The sequence below is a fragment of the Bubalus kerabau genome, chromosome 22 (genome assembly GCF_029407905.1).
Source record: "Bubalus kerabau isolate K-KA32 ecotype Philippines breed swamp buffalo chromosome 22, PCC_UOA_SB_1v2, whole genome shotgun sequence".
Classification (NCBI taxonomy): domain Eukaryota; kingdom Metazoa; phylum Chordata; class Mammalia; order Artiodactyla; family Bovidae; genus Bubalus; species Bubalus kerabau.
The window spans coordinates 36,384,549-36,401,786 of NC_073645.1; the positions used below are offsets into that span (position 1 = coordinate 36,384,549).

At 45.5% G+C, this 17,238-nt stretch overlaps 2 protein-coding genes across 12 annotated transcripts in view; one reads left to right on the plus strand and one right to left on the minus strand.

The window, feature by feature from the left end:
* Nucleotides 1-5,726, minus strand: part of NRAP (nebulin related anchoring protein) — a 75,370-nt gene extending 69,644 nt beyond the window's left edge. For 6 of the 10 annotated variants that reach the window (XM_055560606.1, XM_055560609.1, XM_055560602.1 and 3 more), the window contains exons 1-4: nt 5,463-5,725; nt 5,068-5,162; nt 4,429-4,516; nt 124-228 (exon numbers count right to left, since the gene is read on the minus strand). In XM_055560606.1, coding sequence (XP_055416581.1) covers nt 124-228; nt 4,429-4,516; nt 5,068-5,162; nt 5,463-5,534 — 360 coding nt within the window. In that variant the 5' untranslated portion in view covers nt 5,535-5,725. Of the gene's footprint in view, nt 1-123; nt 229-4,428; nt 4,517-5,067; nt 5,163-5,462 lie in introns of all 10 variants that reach the window. The other 4 variants (XM_055560610.1, XM_055560605.1, XM_055560608.1 and 1 more) reach the window with 1 other exon arrangement.
* Nucleotides 5,727-14,902: 9,176 nt separating this feature from the next.
* The window catches only part of CASP7 (caspase 7), a 41,853-nt gene continuing 39,517 nt past the window's right edge, over nt 14,903-17,238 (plus strand). Inside the window, exon 1 of one of the 2 annotated variants that reach the window (XM_055560186.1) lies at nt 14,903-15,087. The gene's annotated coding sequence lies outside the window, so the exon portion shown is untranslated. Of the gene's footprint in view, nt 15,088-15,113; nt 15,696-17,238 lie in introns of those variants that run through there. The other variant, XM_055560187.1, reaches the window with a different exon arrangement.

A 17,238-nucleotide genomic window follows, 5' to 3' on the forward strand; every position in this document is an offset into this window, starting at 1 on the left:
GACAAGATGGATAAAAGAAAGCTTAACCAATTCCCTCTCGAAGTAATGCTGACTGCACATGTCACCTGCACAATGTGTCATCCCTTTCTCTGCTTCCAAACCTGTTTCTAACTCTCGCCTCACCTCATCCACCAGTGGTTGCCTGTTAGGTGCTGCGGCCTCATCCTTGGATTTCATGTCCCAGTGAAAAACCGACTTAAACCGTTCACCATCCTCCTGGCCACCGATCTGCACAGTGAAGATGTCGTCAGTAATGTTTCCATCAGAAACGAGAAAGGTAACAAACAACACAGAACGGAATTGGGGGCGGGGGGAGCGGGTCCTACGTCTCAACTGCAGAGCATCCTAACTGTACGACAAGCCACACTGTGCTGTCAAGAGTCACCACCGGCTTCATCTGTACCACCAGCCAAGTGGCATGTGGATAGCACCTACTGTGTGCAAAGCTCTATTTTGCAGCACAAATAAAAAGACAATGTCTCTACAAGCTTATCACACAGTACCAAGTGTTCAGCTTAGAAAACACCAGACGTGAGAGCAGTGGTTCCTAACTAGCCTGTGCAACACTCAGGGGGCTTGTTCAATGCTGGCTCCTCAAATTCATGCAGGTGTTCTCCTATGTTTTATGATTCCACCTTTCACATCTTGATCCGTAACACACCTTGTATTAATGTTTATGTATAGGTATGAGGTAGGTATCAACGTCCATTTCTTCTACGTAAGTGTACAGTCACTCAGGTACCATTTATTTAAAGATGATTCTTGCTACTCTGAATTGCAGTGGTACCCTTGTTGTAACTCCAGTGACCACATATGTGCACCTCTATTTCTTAACCTTGTATTGTTTTTCACTGAGCTGTCAATTCTACAGTAGTGCCAATACTACACTGAGTTAACAACTACAAGAGGCACCCTGGTGGCTCAGATGGTAAAGAATCCGCCTGCCATGTAGGAGACCTGGGTTCAATCTTTGGATGGGGAAGACCTTCTGCAGAAGGGAGCTTCAATATTCTTGCCTGGAGAACTTCATGGACAGAGGAGCCTAGAAACCTGGTAACCTAAGTCCTTTGATTTTGTTCTTCAAGATTTCTTGGCCATTCTAGAATCACTGTATGTTCATATCAATTTTAGAATCAGTTTGTCTATTTTTATGAAGAACACCAGAGTTTTGGCTGGGACTGCATTGACTGCGTCAATCAACTTGAAGAGAACTGACATCTAACCATATATTCATGATTTTGGAATAGGCAAAGATTTCTTAAGGAGAACATAAGAAGAACTAACCACAAAAGAAAATATCGGGGCTTAGGTTCAAACCCAGATATCATAATGTTTGAGATCCAAGATGGAGCCCAGAAATCTGCAACTTAAACAAGTTGAAATTTAAATCACTGATTTTACAGATGAGGAAAGAAGCTCAGAGAAGAGAAGTGAACTTATTGAAATCATTCAGCAGGTTAGCAAAGCCAGGTTTAGAACCCGGGAATTTTAGTTCCCCGTCAAGGGCACTTTGTCTGGGCTTGCTTAATGCAGCACTAACATGTATATTTTTAAGTACATAAATTGAGAAATCTTTACATGCCGTTTCCCTTGGCTATTGAGAAATTACCTTGAATACTACATAAACTCATGGCAAAGTTTCGTGTAAGCAGCTCCACTGGCATTTGGGGCCAGTTCGTTTCTTGTTGGGGCACCCTGTCTAGCTCATGTCAGGATGCTGAGCAAGATGGGTGGTCTCTATCCACCAGATGTCACCAGTATTCTTACCGTCCCAGTTTTGACCAGAAAAAGTCCCTCAGATGTCACCAAATATCCCCTAGGGGGCAAAATCACCCTCCTTTACAGCCACTGACTAAAGGAATCAGAATCACGTGACCAAAGTACACAGGAATCTGTATTTTCTGCCCTTCTCCCACAGTATAGGCAGCGGGGGGAAGGCGGGGGTGCCTGCCTCCCTAGAGACCTTTCACAGGGCTCATGACTATTCGGAGGAAATAGGAAGAGGAAAAAAGCCATAAATGTTATTTGTGGAATAAGGAAGCATTGAGGGCTAAAGTTCATTCTTTGAATAGGAGAGAATCTAGATGTTCCATTCTGCTAAAAGTTCCATTCACACCTACCAAACAGGAAATTCTGTCTTAGTGAATATTTATTTATGCATTTATTTTTCGAAGAGTGATATTTAAAAAAACAGAAAAATGTTGACCAGCCTCAAATATCATTTCACCTTCATTGCCGTAACTGAAGAATCCCTTTTTTTCTTTTCTTAATTTTAGCACATGCACTATGAATCTGTTTTTTATTCAATTGGCAAAGTCTCCCAGAGAATAAAAGGGAGTAAGAATGCAACCCACAACATTCCCCAGGGGGGTTGTAAGATCTGGGGCCTAGAAGGGACATGAGTGTCCACTTGATTTTTCCCCCGGTGGGAAAGGAGGAGAAAGGGGTCTCAGCAGTCAGTTGTTCTGTACACATGCACACACACACATGCACACGTATACACATATATGCATACATACATAGACACACACGTGTGTGTACACGCATGCACGCATATGCATGTACACACATATGCGAGTATATACACATGCATGTAAACACACATCCACCATATACACACAGAGACAACACACATATACACATATACACATACCACACACATACACAAATGTGCACACAGGCATGTATATACACATTCATGTATATACACACATGTATATACACCATGTATACACACATGTATACACGTGCACACATATTTACACCTACATACACACATATATACACTCCCCACATGCAAACACACATATTTACACACATACACACATATTCACATAGATGTGAACTAACACACACACACAGGCTTCCTGGGAAGCTCATGTCACTGCCTGTGGCTGGAAATAGAACCAGCGATAATCTCGCTCCAGGTCCGGCCTGTCATACAAGTTACAAAAAAGTGAATTCACCACCACTTCAAAGGAAGGTAAGTACTGCCTGATCTGTTGTAAGATTTTGCCACACCCTAGGTACATGGGAGTAGGCTGACTGAGCAGTTTAGGATGTGGGTCCTAGAGTGATAGAGATCTGGGTTTGTATCCATTCAACTGGCCGGGTAAAACTGGGCAAGCTACTTAACTTCTGTGAGCCTCAGCCTCCCCAGCTGTAATATAATACTGCAGAGGGTTTTTGTGAAGAACAAGTGAGATTATACAGATAAAGGGCCTTGCAAAGTGTCTGGCACTCTGTAGAACTGAGAGTTAAGTTCAGTACTGTCAATTTTGAGTTAGACATTAAGAGACAAAAACAAACAACAACAAAACCCACACAAACAAGCAAAAATGGATGAAAGCAAAATCCTAAAAGAATCCGCCTTCTCAGTAATGGATGGCTCGAGAACTCTTCAGGCTTCTCAATTGTTAGAAGTCAATGATAGATATATGAACAACTCTCCAAGCCTCAGTTTCCTCACCAGTAGAATGGGATAATAATAGTATTTACTTTATTGGATTGTAATGTGTTAAGTTAGTTAAGCAATTACACAGTAAATGTTACCTAAACTTGTTAAAAAAAAAAAAAACAACTCACAATTGGAGCAAAGCACTTAGTGAAATAAGCTAGTTGGCAACTATGTATAGAAAGCCATCATCAGGATAAGCTCAAGCTAAACCGTCTTCTTGAGGAGGACAAGGCCTGGGCAGGCAGGAGAGTCAGGATAGGGTGAGGTAACATGAGGAAGGCAGATTACTAGAGAGCCTTCCACCTCCTGTGTCATTCTCTAATTTTAGAAAGCTGCTAGTTCCATCCCCTAAAGCAACTTGCTATGGGGCCTGGGGGAGGCGAGTGAAATGATTCATCATTTTAATAAATGCAAACATCCGGTAAATAGTTTCCTGACAAAACTCTACTATTAGTTTTTCAAAACAGGTTGGTTAATCAATATGGCCTCCTGGCCTACCCAAACATTAGCTCCAGATCAAAATATCTCTGACCTACCCCTACCCACAGGGAAAGAGACCTTAAACACTACCGAATGCAGAGAGATTTAAGAGTGTGGAACCAGAGGTTTTCATGTTTGTACCCAAATATAATGGGGAAAGAAAGGGCTTTGTAATATTTTCCAACTATATATGATTTGTTTTATGTATTAAGCACCTGGTGTATGTATGGCCTGCTGTATCAATGTGTACAGAGCTGACAGACACAAGGAGATTAAAATGGATACAAGATCCTCAGATAGTCAAGCTGGATTATCCTGGATGGGCTTCTATGCTATGGTAGGACAAATAGCAATATTTGTTACTTAAACATGCCTAGGTGTAAACCTGCCCATTTTCTCCATATTTACAGAGACACTTAAAAACTAAGAAATGCCTGAGCTAAGAAATTTTCTTTAAACACTATTTTGAAATTCAAAATTAAGTAACTTACCCCACAAATGGCCTCTGGAGGTTTCCCCACATTTAGATTTAATGGAGTGTAATAGACACTCGTAAAAGTGTTGTTCTTGGGGTTATGGCTACAAAAAGTAGATATAAATCAGAATTAGAAATGTACTTTATCCAAGATGACTGAGTGACTATTCTTAAAAGAAGAGTCACTTTTTACATCAAAAAAACATAAGACATAATAATTAAATTCAAGAGTGTCCAGGCAATGAGTCGTAAAGAAAGAAAAGCAAATCAAATAAATTCAACCTATTTAATGTAAACACCAAATTTAACTGGAAATTATTTACCTGAAATTATTTAAAAGAAAACATTTTAAAGCTTTCTGCATAGCCACAGCAATTATACTGTTCTGTACAATCTTTAATAATTTGACATGGGGTTATAGAGGATAGATTTTGTTTTTCACTTGTAAGAAATTTGAAAATTTCAACTTTCTGTCCATTGCATAAAATTCTGTGTATGTAAGTAAAAACTTTTGAGAAGACATTTCTTGGGTTCTTGGATTTAACCCTGGAGTGTGCGATTTGAACCTCTGGTTGGTTACTTATTAAAAAAAAAAAAATATATATATATATATATATAATTTAAGAGGTGGTGGGGAGGGGTGTCAAACACTTACGCGTGACAGTATGGCTTTTTCTGGTGACTCACAAAGTTATTCACTGATAGCATCATCTTGCAAACTTCACAGTGAAAACAAGCTTTGTGCCATATCTAGAAACCAAATAGAAAAGTTTGAGCAAAATTACCTTTTCTTTCATTCTCAGGAATCTTATATATTTCAGGGCAAAAAAAAAAAAAAAAGAGCTTTAGGGATAAAATGGTGATAAAACTCATACTCGGCTACAAATTTTTGAGACAATACAGGAGATGTAGCTAGAAATGGGTAGAACTGAAGAAAAGTGGGAAAAACATCATATCCTGGTGGCTCAGAAAAACCCACACGTCCATATGGGACAAGATATATTTCCCAAGTTTGTGACAATTTGCAAAGGCCAAAAAATGTCTACTGACCTGGTCTAAACAGTTGATCTTCTCAGCAGGGTACACCCCGTACCCACACCTAGAACAAGCCTGCACATTCATCGTGAAGTCTGAAGAGAGAAGATCAAGATCGGTAACAGGCAAGAAATCCAAGGAGAAGCCACCGTCTGGTTGTTCGAGCCTCCAAAGTCCTGACTCCTATTAAATTCCTGTGGGCACCTTGACCGTTCAGTATCCAACTTCCACTCTCCTCTGCTGACGTTCTGGTTTGAAGTCGGTGGCTGGATGGTTTTTAAAGCTGCCACTTACTCAAAGGGCTATTTTGGAGACTTGCTCGGCACGCATGCGTCTGGGTAATAAGGTGGAGGTATTTCTAGCTGACATGTTTCTCTAAATAGAAAAGTGAACTCACAACAGCATCATGTTTATGTGGATGACCAAATCCTTGTGTATGATCAGGCAGCATGCACTAGTTTAACACTAGCTGTGATCATAACCCAAGAAAAGAAGCCAAAGGCATACCCCACACCCTAATACGACAACTAAATGAGAAAAGCTCTCTCTGTGAGGCCTGTGACTAAAGCAGAAGGTCCAACTCACCCCTCCAAGGAAAATGAAAAAAGATTTACTCACTCCACAGAGGGTAAATACCATATTTGAAATTTAGCCTTATCTCTTAAAAATGTTTAATATCATCCAACCATAAAAAAGAATGAAATGAGGCTATTTATAGCAACATGCATGGACCTAGAGATGATTGAAAGTAAGTCAGACAGGGAAAGACAAATGCCATATGATATATCACTTACATGGGGAATCTAAAACAGGACACAAATGAATGTACCTGAAACAAAAAAGACTCAGACATAGAGAACAGACTTGCGGTTGCCAAGGGAGAGCTGGATGGGGGTGGGAAGGCTTGGGAGTTTGGGATTAGCAGAGGCAAACTATTACAGATAGGATGGATAAACAACAGGATCCTACGGTATGGCACAGGGAACTGGATTCAAAATCCTGTGACAAACCATAATGGAAAAGAATACGAAAAAGAATATATGTGTATATAACTGAGTCACTTTGCTGTACAGCAGAAATTAACACAATATTGTAAACCAACTGTACTTCAATGAAATGTTTTTAAATAGATTAAAATGTTTATAAGAGTAGGACGGAAAATTTATTAAGATATCAATTCAGGTTTAGCTTCTGCAAGGATGCAAAAATAAGGGCAGATGAGAACTCTCTGAGTGCTGACCTCTGTTATCTTAGGCGGTTCCCAAAAGCTCTTGCCTTCCAGGTCTTGCTTAGTCCCTTGATTCCCAGGGAGCAGCGTGAAGACAAAGTTTCTTTTCTTGGCTTTGTGAAGCCCCTCTTTGCCTAAATGTCACTGAATACAAACCTTTCAGAAACAGCTTACAAAAAATGGCAACACATTTGTCCCCACCCCTCAGCTCACTGTCTTTCTTCTACAACCCTCTTCCTGCTTTATGTTCTTCACAGCAGTTACCACCACCTGACACCTTAAATATTAGTATATCTGCTTTTAAAAATTATCTGTCTCCTCCATCAAGATATTTCATCAAAATAGGGTCCTTGGTCCATGTTGTTCTTTCTGTATCCCCAATGCCAAGAACAAGGTCTGATACAGAAAACGTGCTCAACAAATATTTATCAAATCAAAGAAATCAACACTGATGCCAACATGCCTGCAGGGACCGAGGTGAAGCCACAGGTCACAGGCCCCATCTGACCCACCTCTCCACCCCAGCCAACTTGTGATGAGGGAATCAGTAGCCAGCAGGGACAAATATTCTGACTCTTCCAGAAAAGCCAGCTATCCGCATCTGCACCTGAAATTCCCTCTTTTGCAAAACACTGGGAATAAAACAATAAAACAGGGTCATGGGCAGTAATTAATCAGCAAGCTACCAATTAGTGACTTTCCACCTCAAGAAAAGGCTCTGAGGAAACTGCTGGGGGGACCTTGGGGAAGACAGAGAGAACCCAGTAGTGTTTTTGTGTTGTGATGGGAGAACCACGGGGAGGAGGAGGCCACAGAGCAGGTGAAGAAGAACAGCGTCCCCATGACGCTTAGGAGAGGGTGCCGTGAGGTTCCCCACAGAGAGAGCGGGCGCAGAGCTGCCCTCTCAGCACCAGAAGGAGACTCTGAGTAGGGGCCCCGAACTCAGGAAGACTCAGGCTGAAATGTGATACAACACAGCCTGAACAAAAGGGAAGAGTAAAGGCAAAGAACTAAGACCTACAAGTTAGGGACTTCCCCGGTGGTCCAGGGGCTAAGACTCTGCGTTCCCAATGCAGGGGGTCTGGGTTCGACCCCTGGTCGAGGAACTAGATCCCACATCTCACAACTAAGTGTCCACATGCCACAAGTAAAGATGCTGCAACAAAGATTTCGTGTGCTACAACTGATACCCGGCCAAATAATACCTCTTACAAAAAGACCTACACCTTCCCCAGATATTTTGCTCTGTGTGGGATTTCTCCAGCTATACCTGGACATGGGCTGGAAGTCTCAATAATCACTGAGAAAGAACTCTGCCCCAATCCAGAGGGATGCGGAATCGCAGCCAGATTTCCTTTAAAGAAAAATGACCTAACGCTTCTCTAAGGCTGTGATTGCATCACTGCTATAAGTTGTGAAAACAAGGATGACCCAAACACAAGGTGCTAAATCTGACTTGTACCATCACTTCTGCTTTTGAAAGGTGCTTATTATGTATCAGAAATTGTGAGAAGAAACAACGCCGTAGAACTGGAAGTGGGACAGTTTAAAGACCTGAAATGAACATGCATTGCTGGGGCCAGAGACACATAGCCCTCATCTGCTTTACAGCCCTCGTGGATGGCCTTCCTGTGTGCATCCTAACCCTCTCACATCAGGCAGAGCCCCTCCGCTTTCTGACAGCGATTACATCAGACCCTCCACATCTTAGCCAATGAACAAGGGTGCTCCTCTGGCTCCTGGGATCCATTCAGACAACATGTGTTACTCTGGATTCCCCACAAAATAGAACCTGGGGCAAAGGCTTCCATGCGAGCACTTTATTCAGAAGTGTGATCCAGGGGGCAGAAGTAAGAAGGCAGGAAGTGGAGGGGGAGAGTCAACATCCTTTCCCACAGAAGCTTTGGACGTTGGATCTCTTGGTCTCTACTTTTCAAGAAGCCACATAAGCCACTGCTACTCAGGAATGTCTGCTAAAGGAAGGAAGCGGGAAGGAAGAACCTGCTGGCCCTGCCCACCACTGACTAATGTCTGGCCCCACTGGGTGTTAACTCCCTTATACATCCATGCTGTGCATGTGCCCAGGGAATCCCACAGCATCCTATGTCTCAATAGCAACAGGGAAAAACGCAAGGGCAGCAGCAGATCAAAGACACTGTTGGCTAAACCGATATAGAGCTAGCTGCCACTGCCAAAGCTGGACTGGCATAAGTCTTAAGACAGGTGAGGCTAAGTGGATTGAAAGAGGCACCTGAGAGGTGTGTGATGTTGGCCTATCAGCAGAAAGTCCAGGACTTGGGCTTGGTGGTGGTGAGCCAGAGTCAGCTCAAGCAGAGGACTGTTAACCTCTGATTTAGATGCTTCTGTCAACAGTGTCCCATATTGCTTCTTTTTTTTAAGTCTTGACTCACAGGGAGATTGTGATCAATGAAAAACCCCACATTTCATTTCACATTAGTGACTATCATGTTCAGTACATGAACAATCGATTTTTTTCAACTTTACCATAGCACTTGTTTCTTTTAAATTGCATCCTATTGATGGCAGCCCCATTGCTTCAGCCAGTCAAGATCTTTTAGAACCCTGGTTCTGTCATTGAGAATATGAGGCAATTCCTCCTAGCTCTGAACCATTTCCAATGCCCTGCAGGGCCATAGATGTAAAATGGTTTTGAGATTATGAAGAGATGACCAAAGAGAAGTAAAAAGAAAGTATCAAGCCTCCAGCCTGTCATTGCTACTCTGATTAGACTGGGCTTGTTCCTCCCATGGTGGGGGTGTGTGCGTGCCTACCTTAGTTTAGCTTCTCCCAGAGCATGAGGTGAGGATTTGGCTGCAGGTGGTATATTTGGGAGATGATCTTACAAGGTAAGAATGAGGGTCTGAGGTGAGTGAGCAGAGAAAGAAGAGTCAATAAAGGGCGCATCCTGAGCTAATTACCACTGGGCAACTGAGGCTCAATATTGTTAGGGATCCTCTGAGGCATTGTGTAGAATACTTCCCCAAACCATCCCACTGAAGGACAGAGGCTGGGATACTTATCCACCCAACTTTCATCTCCCATTGGCTGCATCTCAGGGGCATTAACTCCCTCCACCTCTAAAGTACACCTGTCTGCACAAGCTGAACAGACTTCTACAGCTTCAGAAAAAGCCCAGAGGCATAGAAGCAGGGGGCTAATGCTGCAGGAACTTAAGGGGGTCCTGGTGCCACACATGGAGCTATTGATGAGCCGAGGGGATGCGCACGGGGTACCGCAAGGTCAGTCACTCAAGGCAACTGTGAGAAGGAGGAAGGAAAGCATTTGCAACATGTGACCAACACTTGGGGTGGAGAATTCAAGAAGCAAGGGCCTGCCTCTAGCTGTCAGGCTTTCCCAGGTCAGAACTCCAACCCCACTCTCCCCCTCATCCCTTGGTGTTTTCAGGTGCCTGGGGGTGATCACATGGGGTTAGATAGAGGCAGAGTTGATTTCAAAGTATGAATTTGGAGGCAAGAAGAACAATTCATTCCATATAGCCTGTCAGGCTCCTCTGTCCAGGGAATTCTCTAGGCAAGAATACTGGAGTGGGTTGTAATGCCCTTCTCCAGGGGATCTTCCCAAACCAGGAATTGAACCCAGGTCTGAACTGCAGGCAGATTCTTTACCCTCTGAGCCACTAGGGAAGCCCAACAATATAACACAACTTAACTTGTCATTAAGTCCCTTGGACTGCAAGGAGGTCAAATCAGTCAATCCTAAAGGAAATCAATCCTGAATATTCATTGGAAGACTGAGCTTAAAGCTGAAGCTCCAATACTCTGGCCACCTGATGTGAAGAGCCAATTCATTAGAAAAGACCCTGATGCTGGGAAATATTGAAGGCAGGAGAGGGGGACAACAGAGGACAAGATGGTTGGATGGCATCACCGACTCAACGGACATGAGTCTGAGCAAACACGAGTTTGACTCAAACTCATGAGTTTGAGATGGTGAAGGACAGGGAAGCCCGGCATGCTGCAATCCATTGGGTTGCAAAGAGTCGGACACGACTGAGCGACTTTGAACAACAACTTGCCATTACCCCTAGAGGGCCTAAGGAAGAGACCCACCCCAGAAGGTGGGCGCCTTCTTCCCACCCCAGAGCTGTGATCTAAACTTTATTGGAGAGAGCATGTTAATGGCTTACTAGATGCAGAGAAGTTATGGGGACTATGCCAGTGGAACTTGCTAGTGATCTGTCCTCTAGTGCCAGAGAGAGCTGATCGTGGGAAAGTATCTCAATGGAAGGACGCCTGAAGGGGGTGCCAGGGAAGTTGCTAATTGCCGGGTACTGGTGCCCAGCAGGGCCAGCCGGGCGCTGGGGAAGCCAGGTGTGTGATAGGAACCTAGAACGTGTGCATCCCTGCTGTAGGAGCCCGATTCCTCAAAAGTATGCCAGACACACCAGAGCCAGGGAACAAAACCTTTACCTCCTGTAGTCTCTCACTTTTTGCCTTTTTATACAGTTCAGGGGGTTCTCACGGCAAGTGTACTGGGGTGGTTTGCATTCCCTCCTCCAAGGGGTCACGTTTTGTCAGAACTTCCCACTAAGACCCTTCTGTCCTGGGTGGCCCTGCACGTCACAACTCATAGCTTCACCGAGTTACACAAGCCACGACAAGGCAGTGATCCATGAAGGGATGGCATCACTGGTTGGATGGCATTACCAACTCAACAGACATGAAATTGGGCAAGTTCTGGGAGAGGTGAGGGACACGGAAGCCTGGTGTTCTGCAGTCCATGGGCTTGCAAACAGTCGGACATGACTTGACAACTTAATAACAACAATCTTTCTCTACTGTCCCCAACTGGCAAAGCTGAACCTAGGACCACAGGCAAAGGAAAATTACTTTAAAAACCCAGTTCCATTTTCACAGAACAGAGGGCTTAGAGGCAGTGGTTAATAGCATCAATTATTCTTGTCAGGGAATTCAGCCTGAACCCTGACCCACCCCTCTGTCCCTTTGCAGAAGCCTGCTGGTGCCTCAGCCAGAGTTTGGGCTTGGGCCTGTGAGTCCTAAGACGGGCATTTCTGTTACTCAAGGGATTATCCTTCAGTGGCGAAGTCATGTATCCTTGTACGAAGTCATGGCCTGGCCTGAGCTGTTCTGTGAACAGCAAGAGAAGCAGTCGCTGATTGTATCCCATGGAGGTGTGGTACCCAGCAAGATGAAGGTGGGACTGTTGGGCTCAGCAGGATTAGCAGCTGCATCCTGGTGACTAGAGCAGAGGGCCAGAGGCAAAGTCCAGAGGGATCAACTAAGGAGCACCCATGAGGTCAGCTCTTCTAAAGACTTCTGAATAATGGAGTTGGGGATTTTTCTGGGGTGAAGAGAAAGACTTAGCTCTAATCGGGTGAGTTTGGAAAGGAAGCAGAAAACAGTGACGTGGGCCAAAGCTGGAGAAACACAGGAAATATAGTTAGAAGAAAATAGCATTTGGATCTAACAGGTCAGTACAATTATCAGAGAGGGAAAATATTTTTTTTTTAGTTTTTTGAATGTCGATTTTTTAAATTAATTAATTAATTTTAATTGGAGGCTAATTACTTTACAATATCATAGTGGTTTTTGCTGTACATTGACATGTCAGCCATGGGTGTACATGTGTTCCCCATCCTGAACCCCCCTCCCACCTCCCTCCCCATCCCATCCGTCGGGCTCATCCCAGTGCACCAGCCCTGAGCACCCTGTCTCACGCATCATACCTGGCCTGGAGACCTATTTCACATATGATAATATACATGTTTCAGTGCTATTCTCTCAAATCATCCCACCCTTGCCGTCTCCCACAGAGTCCAAAAGACTGTTCTTTACATTTGTGTCTCTTTTGCTGTCTCGCCAGGGAGGGAAAAAATTTAAACTGTTTCTTCCGTTTCACATATCTGTAGTTTTATTTGTTGGTGCTGTGATAACCCATCCTTGGAGCAATACTTTCAGAGTTGCCACATCAGACCACACTACAGAGCTGAAAAAGGGAAGTTTTGCTTCAAATCATCTTTCTGAGTCAGCAGTGAATTCCTGTGTGCAACACGTTTTAATGATATAATTATGACATAATTCTTGTGGATGGAAAGTTTATTATTTTTATAAGCATCCTGTTCTTGTTCTGTCACTAGCAAGCTTGTGATGTGGGCAACCTCTCTGCACCTCAGATTCTTTATCTATAATATGAGCAGAGGGATTAGTTGTGAAGCATCCTCCACATCTATCACTGTTTTATGGTATTTCAGGTATTTTATGGTATTATAACTTGCAAAAATTTAATTGTATAAATCAGATTAATTAAAGAGTGATGTATTTGCCTTACTAAAGGATTTTTCATTTCTCAAGTGATTCACAATTGAATTCCTTCAAAAAGTATTTTATCTTTGGGTCTACAATGACTTAGTTGGCCCTGACATTTCAGAAATATGGGTATTAAAGAAAGAATAGGACAGCCTGTCTTGGTCTGTTTCAGTTGCTGTAACAAAATACCACAGGCTGAATAGCTTACGAGCAACAGAAATTTATTCTTCACAGTACTGGAGGCTAGAAGGCCAAGAGCAGAGTGCCAGCATGGTTGGGTTCTAGTCAAAGGCTTTTGGGTTACAGACTGCAATTTCTCTCTGTGTCCTCACTTGGTGGCAAAGGCCAGGAAGCTCTGTCTGGCCAGCTTTACAAAGCCAAGAACCCCAGGGCTCCACTTGCAAGATTTAAGCACCTCCCAACGGCCCCACCTCCTAACGTCATCACTCTGGGGATTAAGTTTCAACATACGAATTGGGGGACCAGTGCACAGAGGTTCAGTACAGCACAGCCATAGTATAAATAGTATAATGGCCTGTTTAAAATATTCATGAATTCAGGATTCTGGCAGAACTTATTACTACACTTGCCTGGGGCCAGTGTTTCTTAAACCAAGAAAGTGTCCTTACCTGGTGAGATTTTATGGAGCATATTGAAGTCTCAGGCCCAGAGGAGAGCAAAGAGGAGATGCCCGTTCTTGCCTGACGTCACATCCTGAAGATTCACTCCTTTCACTCAAGGCGTTGATAGTTTCATAGCAAACGTCTCTGGTGTGAAGAAAACTGTAATTTCTCCCCTGCTATTTACACCTCAGCGCGCCTGTGTTCATTAGCCGGTCCGGTGAGAGGTCTTGGAGAGCGAGGCCTCGGAGGCCTCCGCTGGAGTCTCCAGGTTGAAGAAAGACAAATGTGGGGGCACGCGTGGGTGAGGGGTGAAGTGGTATTGGGGCATCTATAATGTCTCTCCCGTATTCAACTAACTTACGGCCACACACCCGGTGGCTGGGCTTCCCAGGTGGCACTAGCGGTAAACAACATGGCTACCAATGCAGAAGACCCAAGACACGGGGGTTAGATCCCTGGGTCGGGAAGATCCCCCCCTAGAGGAGGAAACGGGAACCCGAACCAGGATCTTAGCCTGCAGAATACCAGGCACAGGAGCCTGGCAGGTTACAGTTCATGCGGTCGCAAAGAGTCGGACACAACTGAGCGACTCAGCAGGCACGCACGCACCCAGTGGCTGACACGTGGTGGCGCTCAATAGACAGTCCAGGAATGATTCTGGAGCTACATCCAGGCCAGCAGGAGGTGTTGGGCTGTGGGAACGCGCTCTGCAGAAAGGCGCGCCGCGGAGTGTAACCAAGTTATGGGAGCTGGAGACCCCGGCGGCTCCCACCGCCTGCCCTTGGTAAACTCGTGCAGATGCGGGCGCCCAGTCCCCCAAGGGGCCCGACCCGCACACAGTGGGGTCAGGATCTGGCTGGACAGCAGCCTTCGGGCTTTGGGAACTGGGTCCCGGAGCTGATGCGGAGGCCGAAGTCGAGCTGTAGACCGAGGGCAGCAGCGAAAGGGCAGGAGCGAGGACTCTGACGAGCGTCCCATGATGCGGCGCCCCTGGGAAGTCGGCCGGGCGTGCTCTCAGTTCAGCACAGCTGGGGACACTGCGTGCGGCGGATTTGCAGAGCGCGCTCTTCGGGTCACTGGGAGCGCGATCGATTCTGCAAAAATTTCTCGGGGGAACTGCGCGCGCGGCGGCGGGATCCCTTTAGAGCTCTGCAAACTTTGCCCCGCATGCTCGCCAGCTTTGCCCCGGGAGCTCTCCGCGGACTGCGCGCGCGACGCTGGGCCAGCGCGGCTGGGTGCGCTCTCCCCGATAGGGCGCGCGGAGGCGCGGGGCTCCTGCGCGCGGCCGACTGTACGGACCGCGGGGTCCGGAGTCGGAGGCGGCGCATGCAGCCCCGCCCGGTCCGGGTCCAGCCCCGGGCGACTCCTCCCCCGGTTACGCTGGAGCTTTTAGTTTCGATTTCGTTCAAGCGGCAGCAGACCCTTGCAGCGGAGCGACGGAGACGTAAGCCATCTCCAGCCGTCCAGTCGCCCTGGGAACGGTAACTTCGGCCCCCGTCTCCGCCGGGCGTCTCTCCTGTGGGCCGCCGCCCTTCCTTCTCCCGCTCTCCCTTCCCGCCCGGCTGCCCTCTCGGTGTTGTTCCGAGCGCGGTCGTCGGGGGTTGGGTCCCTTCGGGCAAAGCAGTAAAACTTGGGAAAGAAGGCTCTCCCCACCCCCACTATCACCTACTTTGCTCAGTTAGGCCTCCCTCTCCTTCTAGCCCCCGGGCTCGGGACACTCTGTGCTATTCGGGATTCGGAGAAGAAGGAGGGATGGACCTGGGAGGGCGAGAAGGTGGGTGGTGGGACCTGGGAGGGCGCGAGGGGTTTGTTCTCTCGTCTGGCTAACACAGGGGGCTTCCCGTGTCTGACAGCCCAGGGTTCCAGCCCCAGCGTCCCGCCTGTCAGCTGTGGGGCCTTGACCCTCTCTGTGCCTGTCTGTGAAATGGGTATGGTGGTGGGCCGGGAGGGTGAATGAGGTGATTGCCGTCACAGCAGTGCCTTTGTCTGGGCTTGTAGGTAAACTTAAGCCGCTGTCATCCTGCGGGACTCTTGATTCCTTGAGGAAGTGGAGAAAGGCAGGAGTCTCCGTCTGCAACCTTTCACCCTTGTATGCAAGTTTGCCTTTTATGGGGCAGTAAAATTATTTGCGAGTGATTTTGAGTAATCTCCGGGCCTTTTCCCTTGAACTCCTGGGCTGGCCAAGGACATGGCCCTAACCTTTGTTTACTTACAGGCCATTTTACTCCTTCAGGGTCTTAGAGCCTGATGGCCATCCAGGTCGCCAGCCACTGCCTGGTTTCATAGTCCACTTCTGCCTCCTGTTAGCTGTGTGGCTTTGGGCAGGTTATTTAACCTCTCTGAAAAAAATGAAGTTTCTTCTGTAATAGGCTCCAGCTTCCTGGCAGTGCTGTGAGCATCAGGGGACAGTAGAGTATTTCAGGGCCCAGCAGAAACCACCCCCCTTTCCCTGCACAGGTGCTGGAGGTGAATGGTGGAGGTACTCTGGGTGCCTTCTCTTTGAGCCTTTTAGAAAAATTGTCTTCACTGGGGCTAGGGTGCGGCACAAGTTGTATTATGTCACTTTTCAGGGGAAACAGCTGCAATAAAATTCAGATAATAGCTGGGAATTCTTACCAGCTATTTCCAGATAATAGCTGGGAATTCTTACCATATGTGGATTTCTTACCACATATGTATGAGTCACTTAAACCTGTGTAGAAATAATCACTAGGGTAACTTTTTTTCAGTCTTCACAAAAGCTGTTTAAAATATTAATGTGATTTTTTTTCATGCTTTGTAGCATTCTTTCTTTTTTAATTAAAAAAAAAATTTTTTTAACACCAAAACATTTTGTATTGGGGTATAGCCAGTTAACAATGTTGTGATAGATTCAGGTGAACAGTAAACAGACTCAGCCATGCATATACATGTATCTGTTCTTTTTATATACCAGTGAGAGTTGACAGGAGAGTGTTGTCTTAGCCTTGAGTTCTCCAGACAGTGGTGGTAATAGGGAGTATTTATCGAACATTTAGACACCGTGAAATTAGAACATTTAGCATCTTACATGCATTGTTCCATTCATCCTCACAGCCATGTGTGACTTAGGCATCACTGTTTTCCCATTTTACAAATGAGGAAACTGAGGCTTGGAGACATAGAGTACTTTGTTCAAGCGCGTGCATGTGTGCTAAGTGGCTTCAGTCGTGTCTGACTCTTTGCAATCCTATGGACCATGGCCCGCCAGGCTTTTCTGTCCATGGGATTCTCTAGGCAAGAATACTAGAGTGGGTTGCCATGCCCTCCTCCAGGGCTTTGTTCAAGGTCCTGTGGCTAATATAGGTGGAGGTGCTGATTTACACCCCTGGCCTGCAGTTCACTGTGACTAGGCTCTCAGCCACCTTCCTGAGTCCCTTTGGTTCCGTTGTCTGTCCCATGTCAACAATTTAGTCAGGGCCCTGAAGGATTTAAAATGTTTAAGTACATTTCAGTTGTGACATTAATAAAGAAATATTTATTGAGTGCCTGTTGTATACCTGGCACTTTTCTATGACTGAGACAAAAAGAAAAAAATGATGATTAAGATAACTTCTCAAATGACAAATAAGAGTCCTAGTGGATAATAGTAAGAGTAATAATAACTGAGTGCC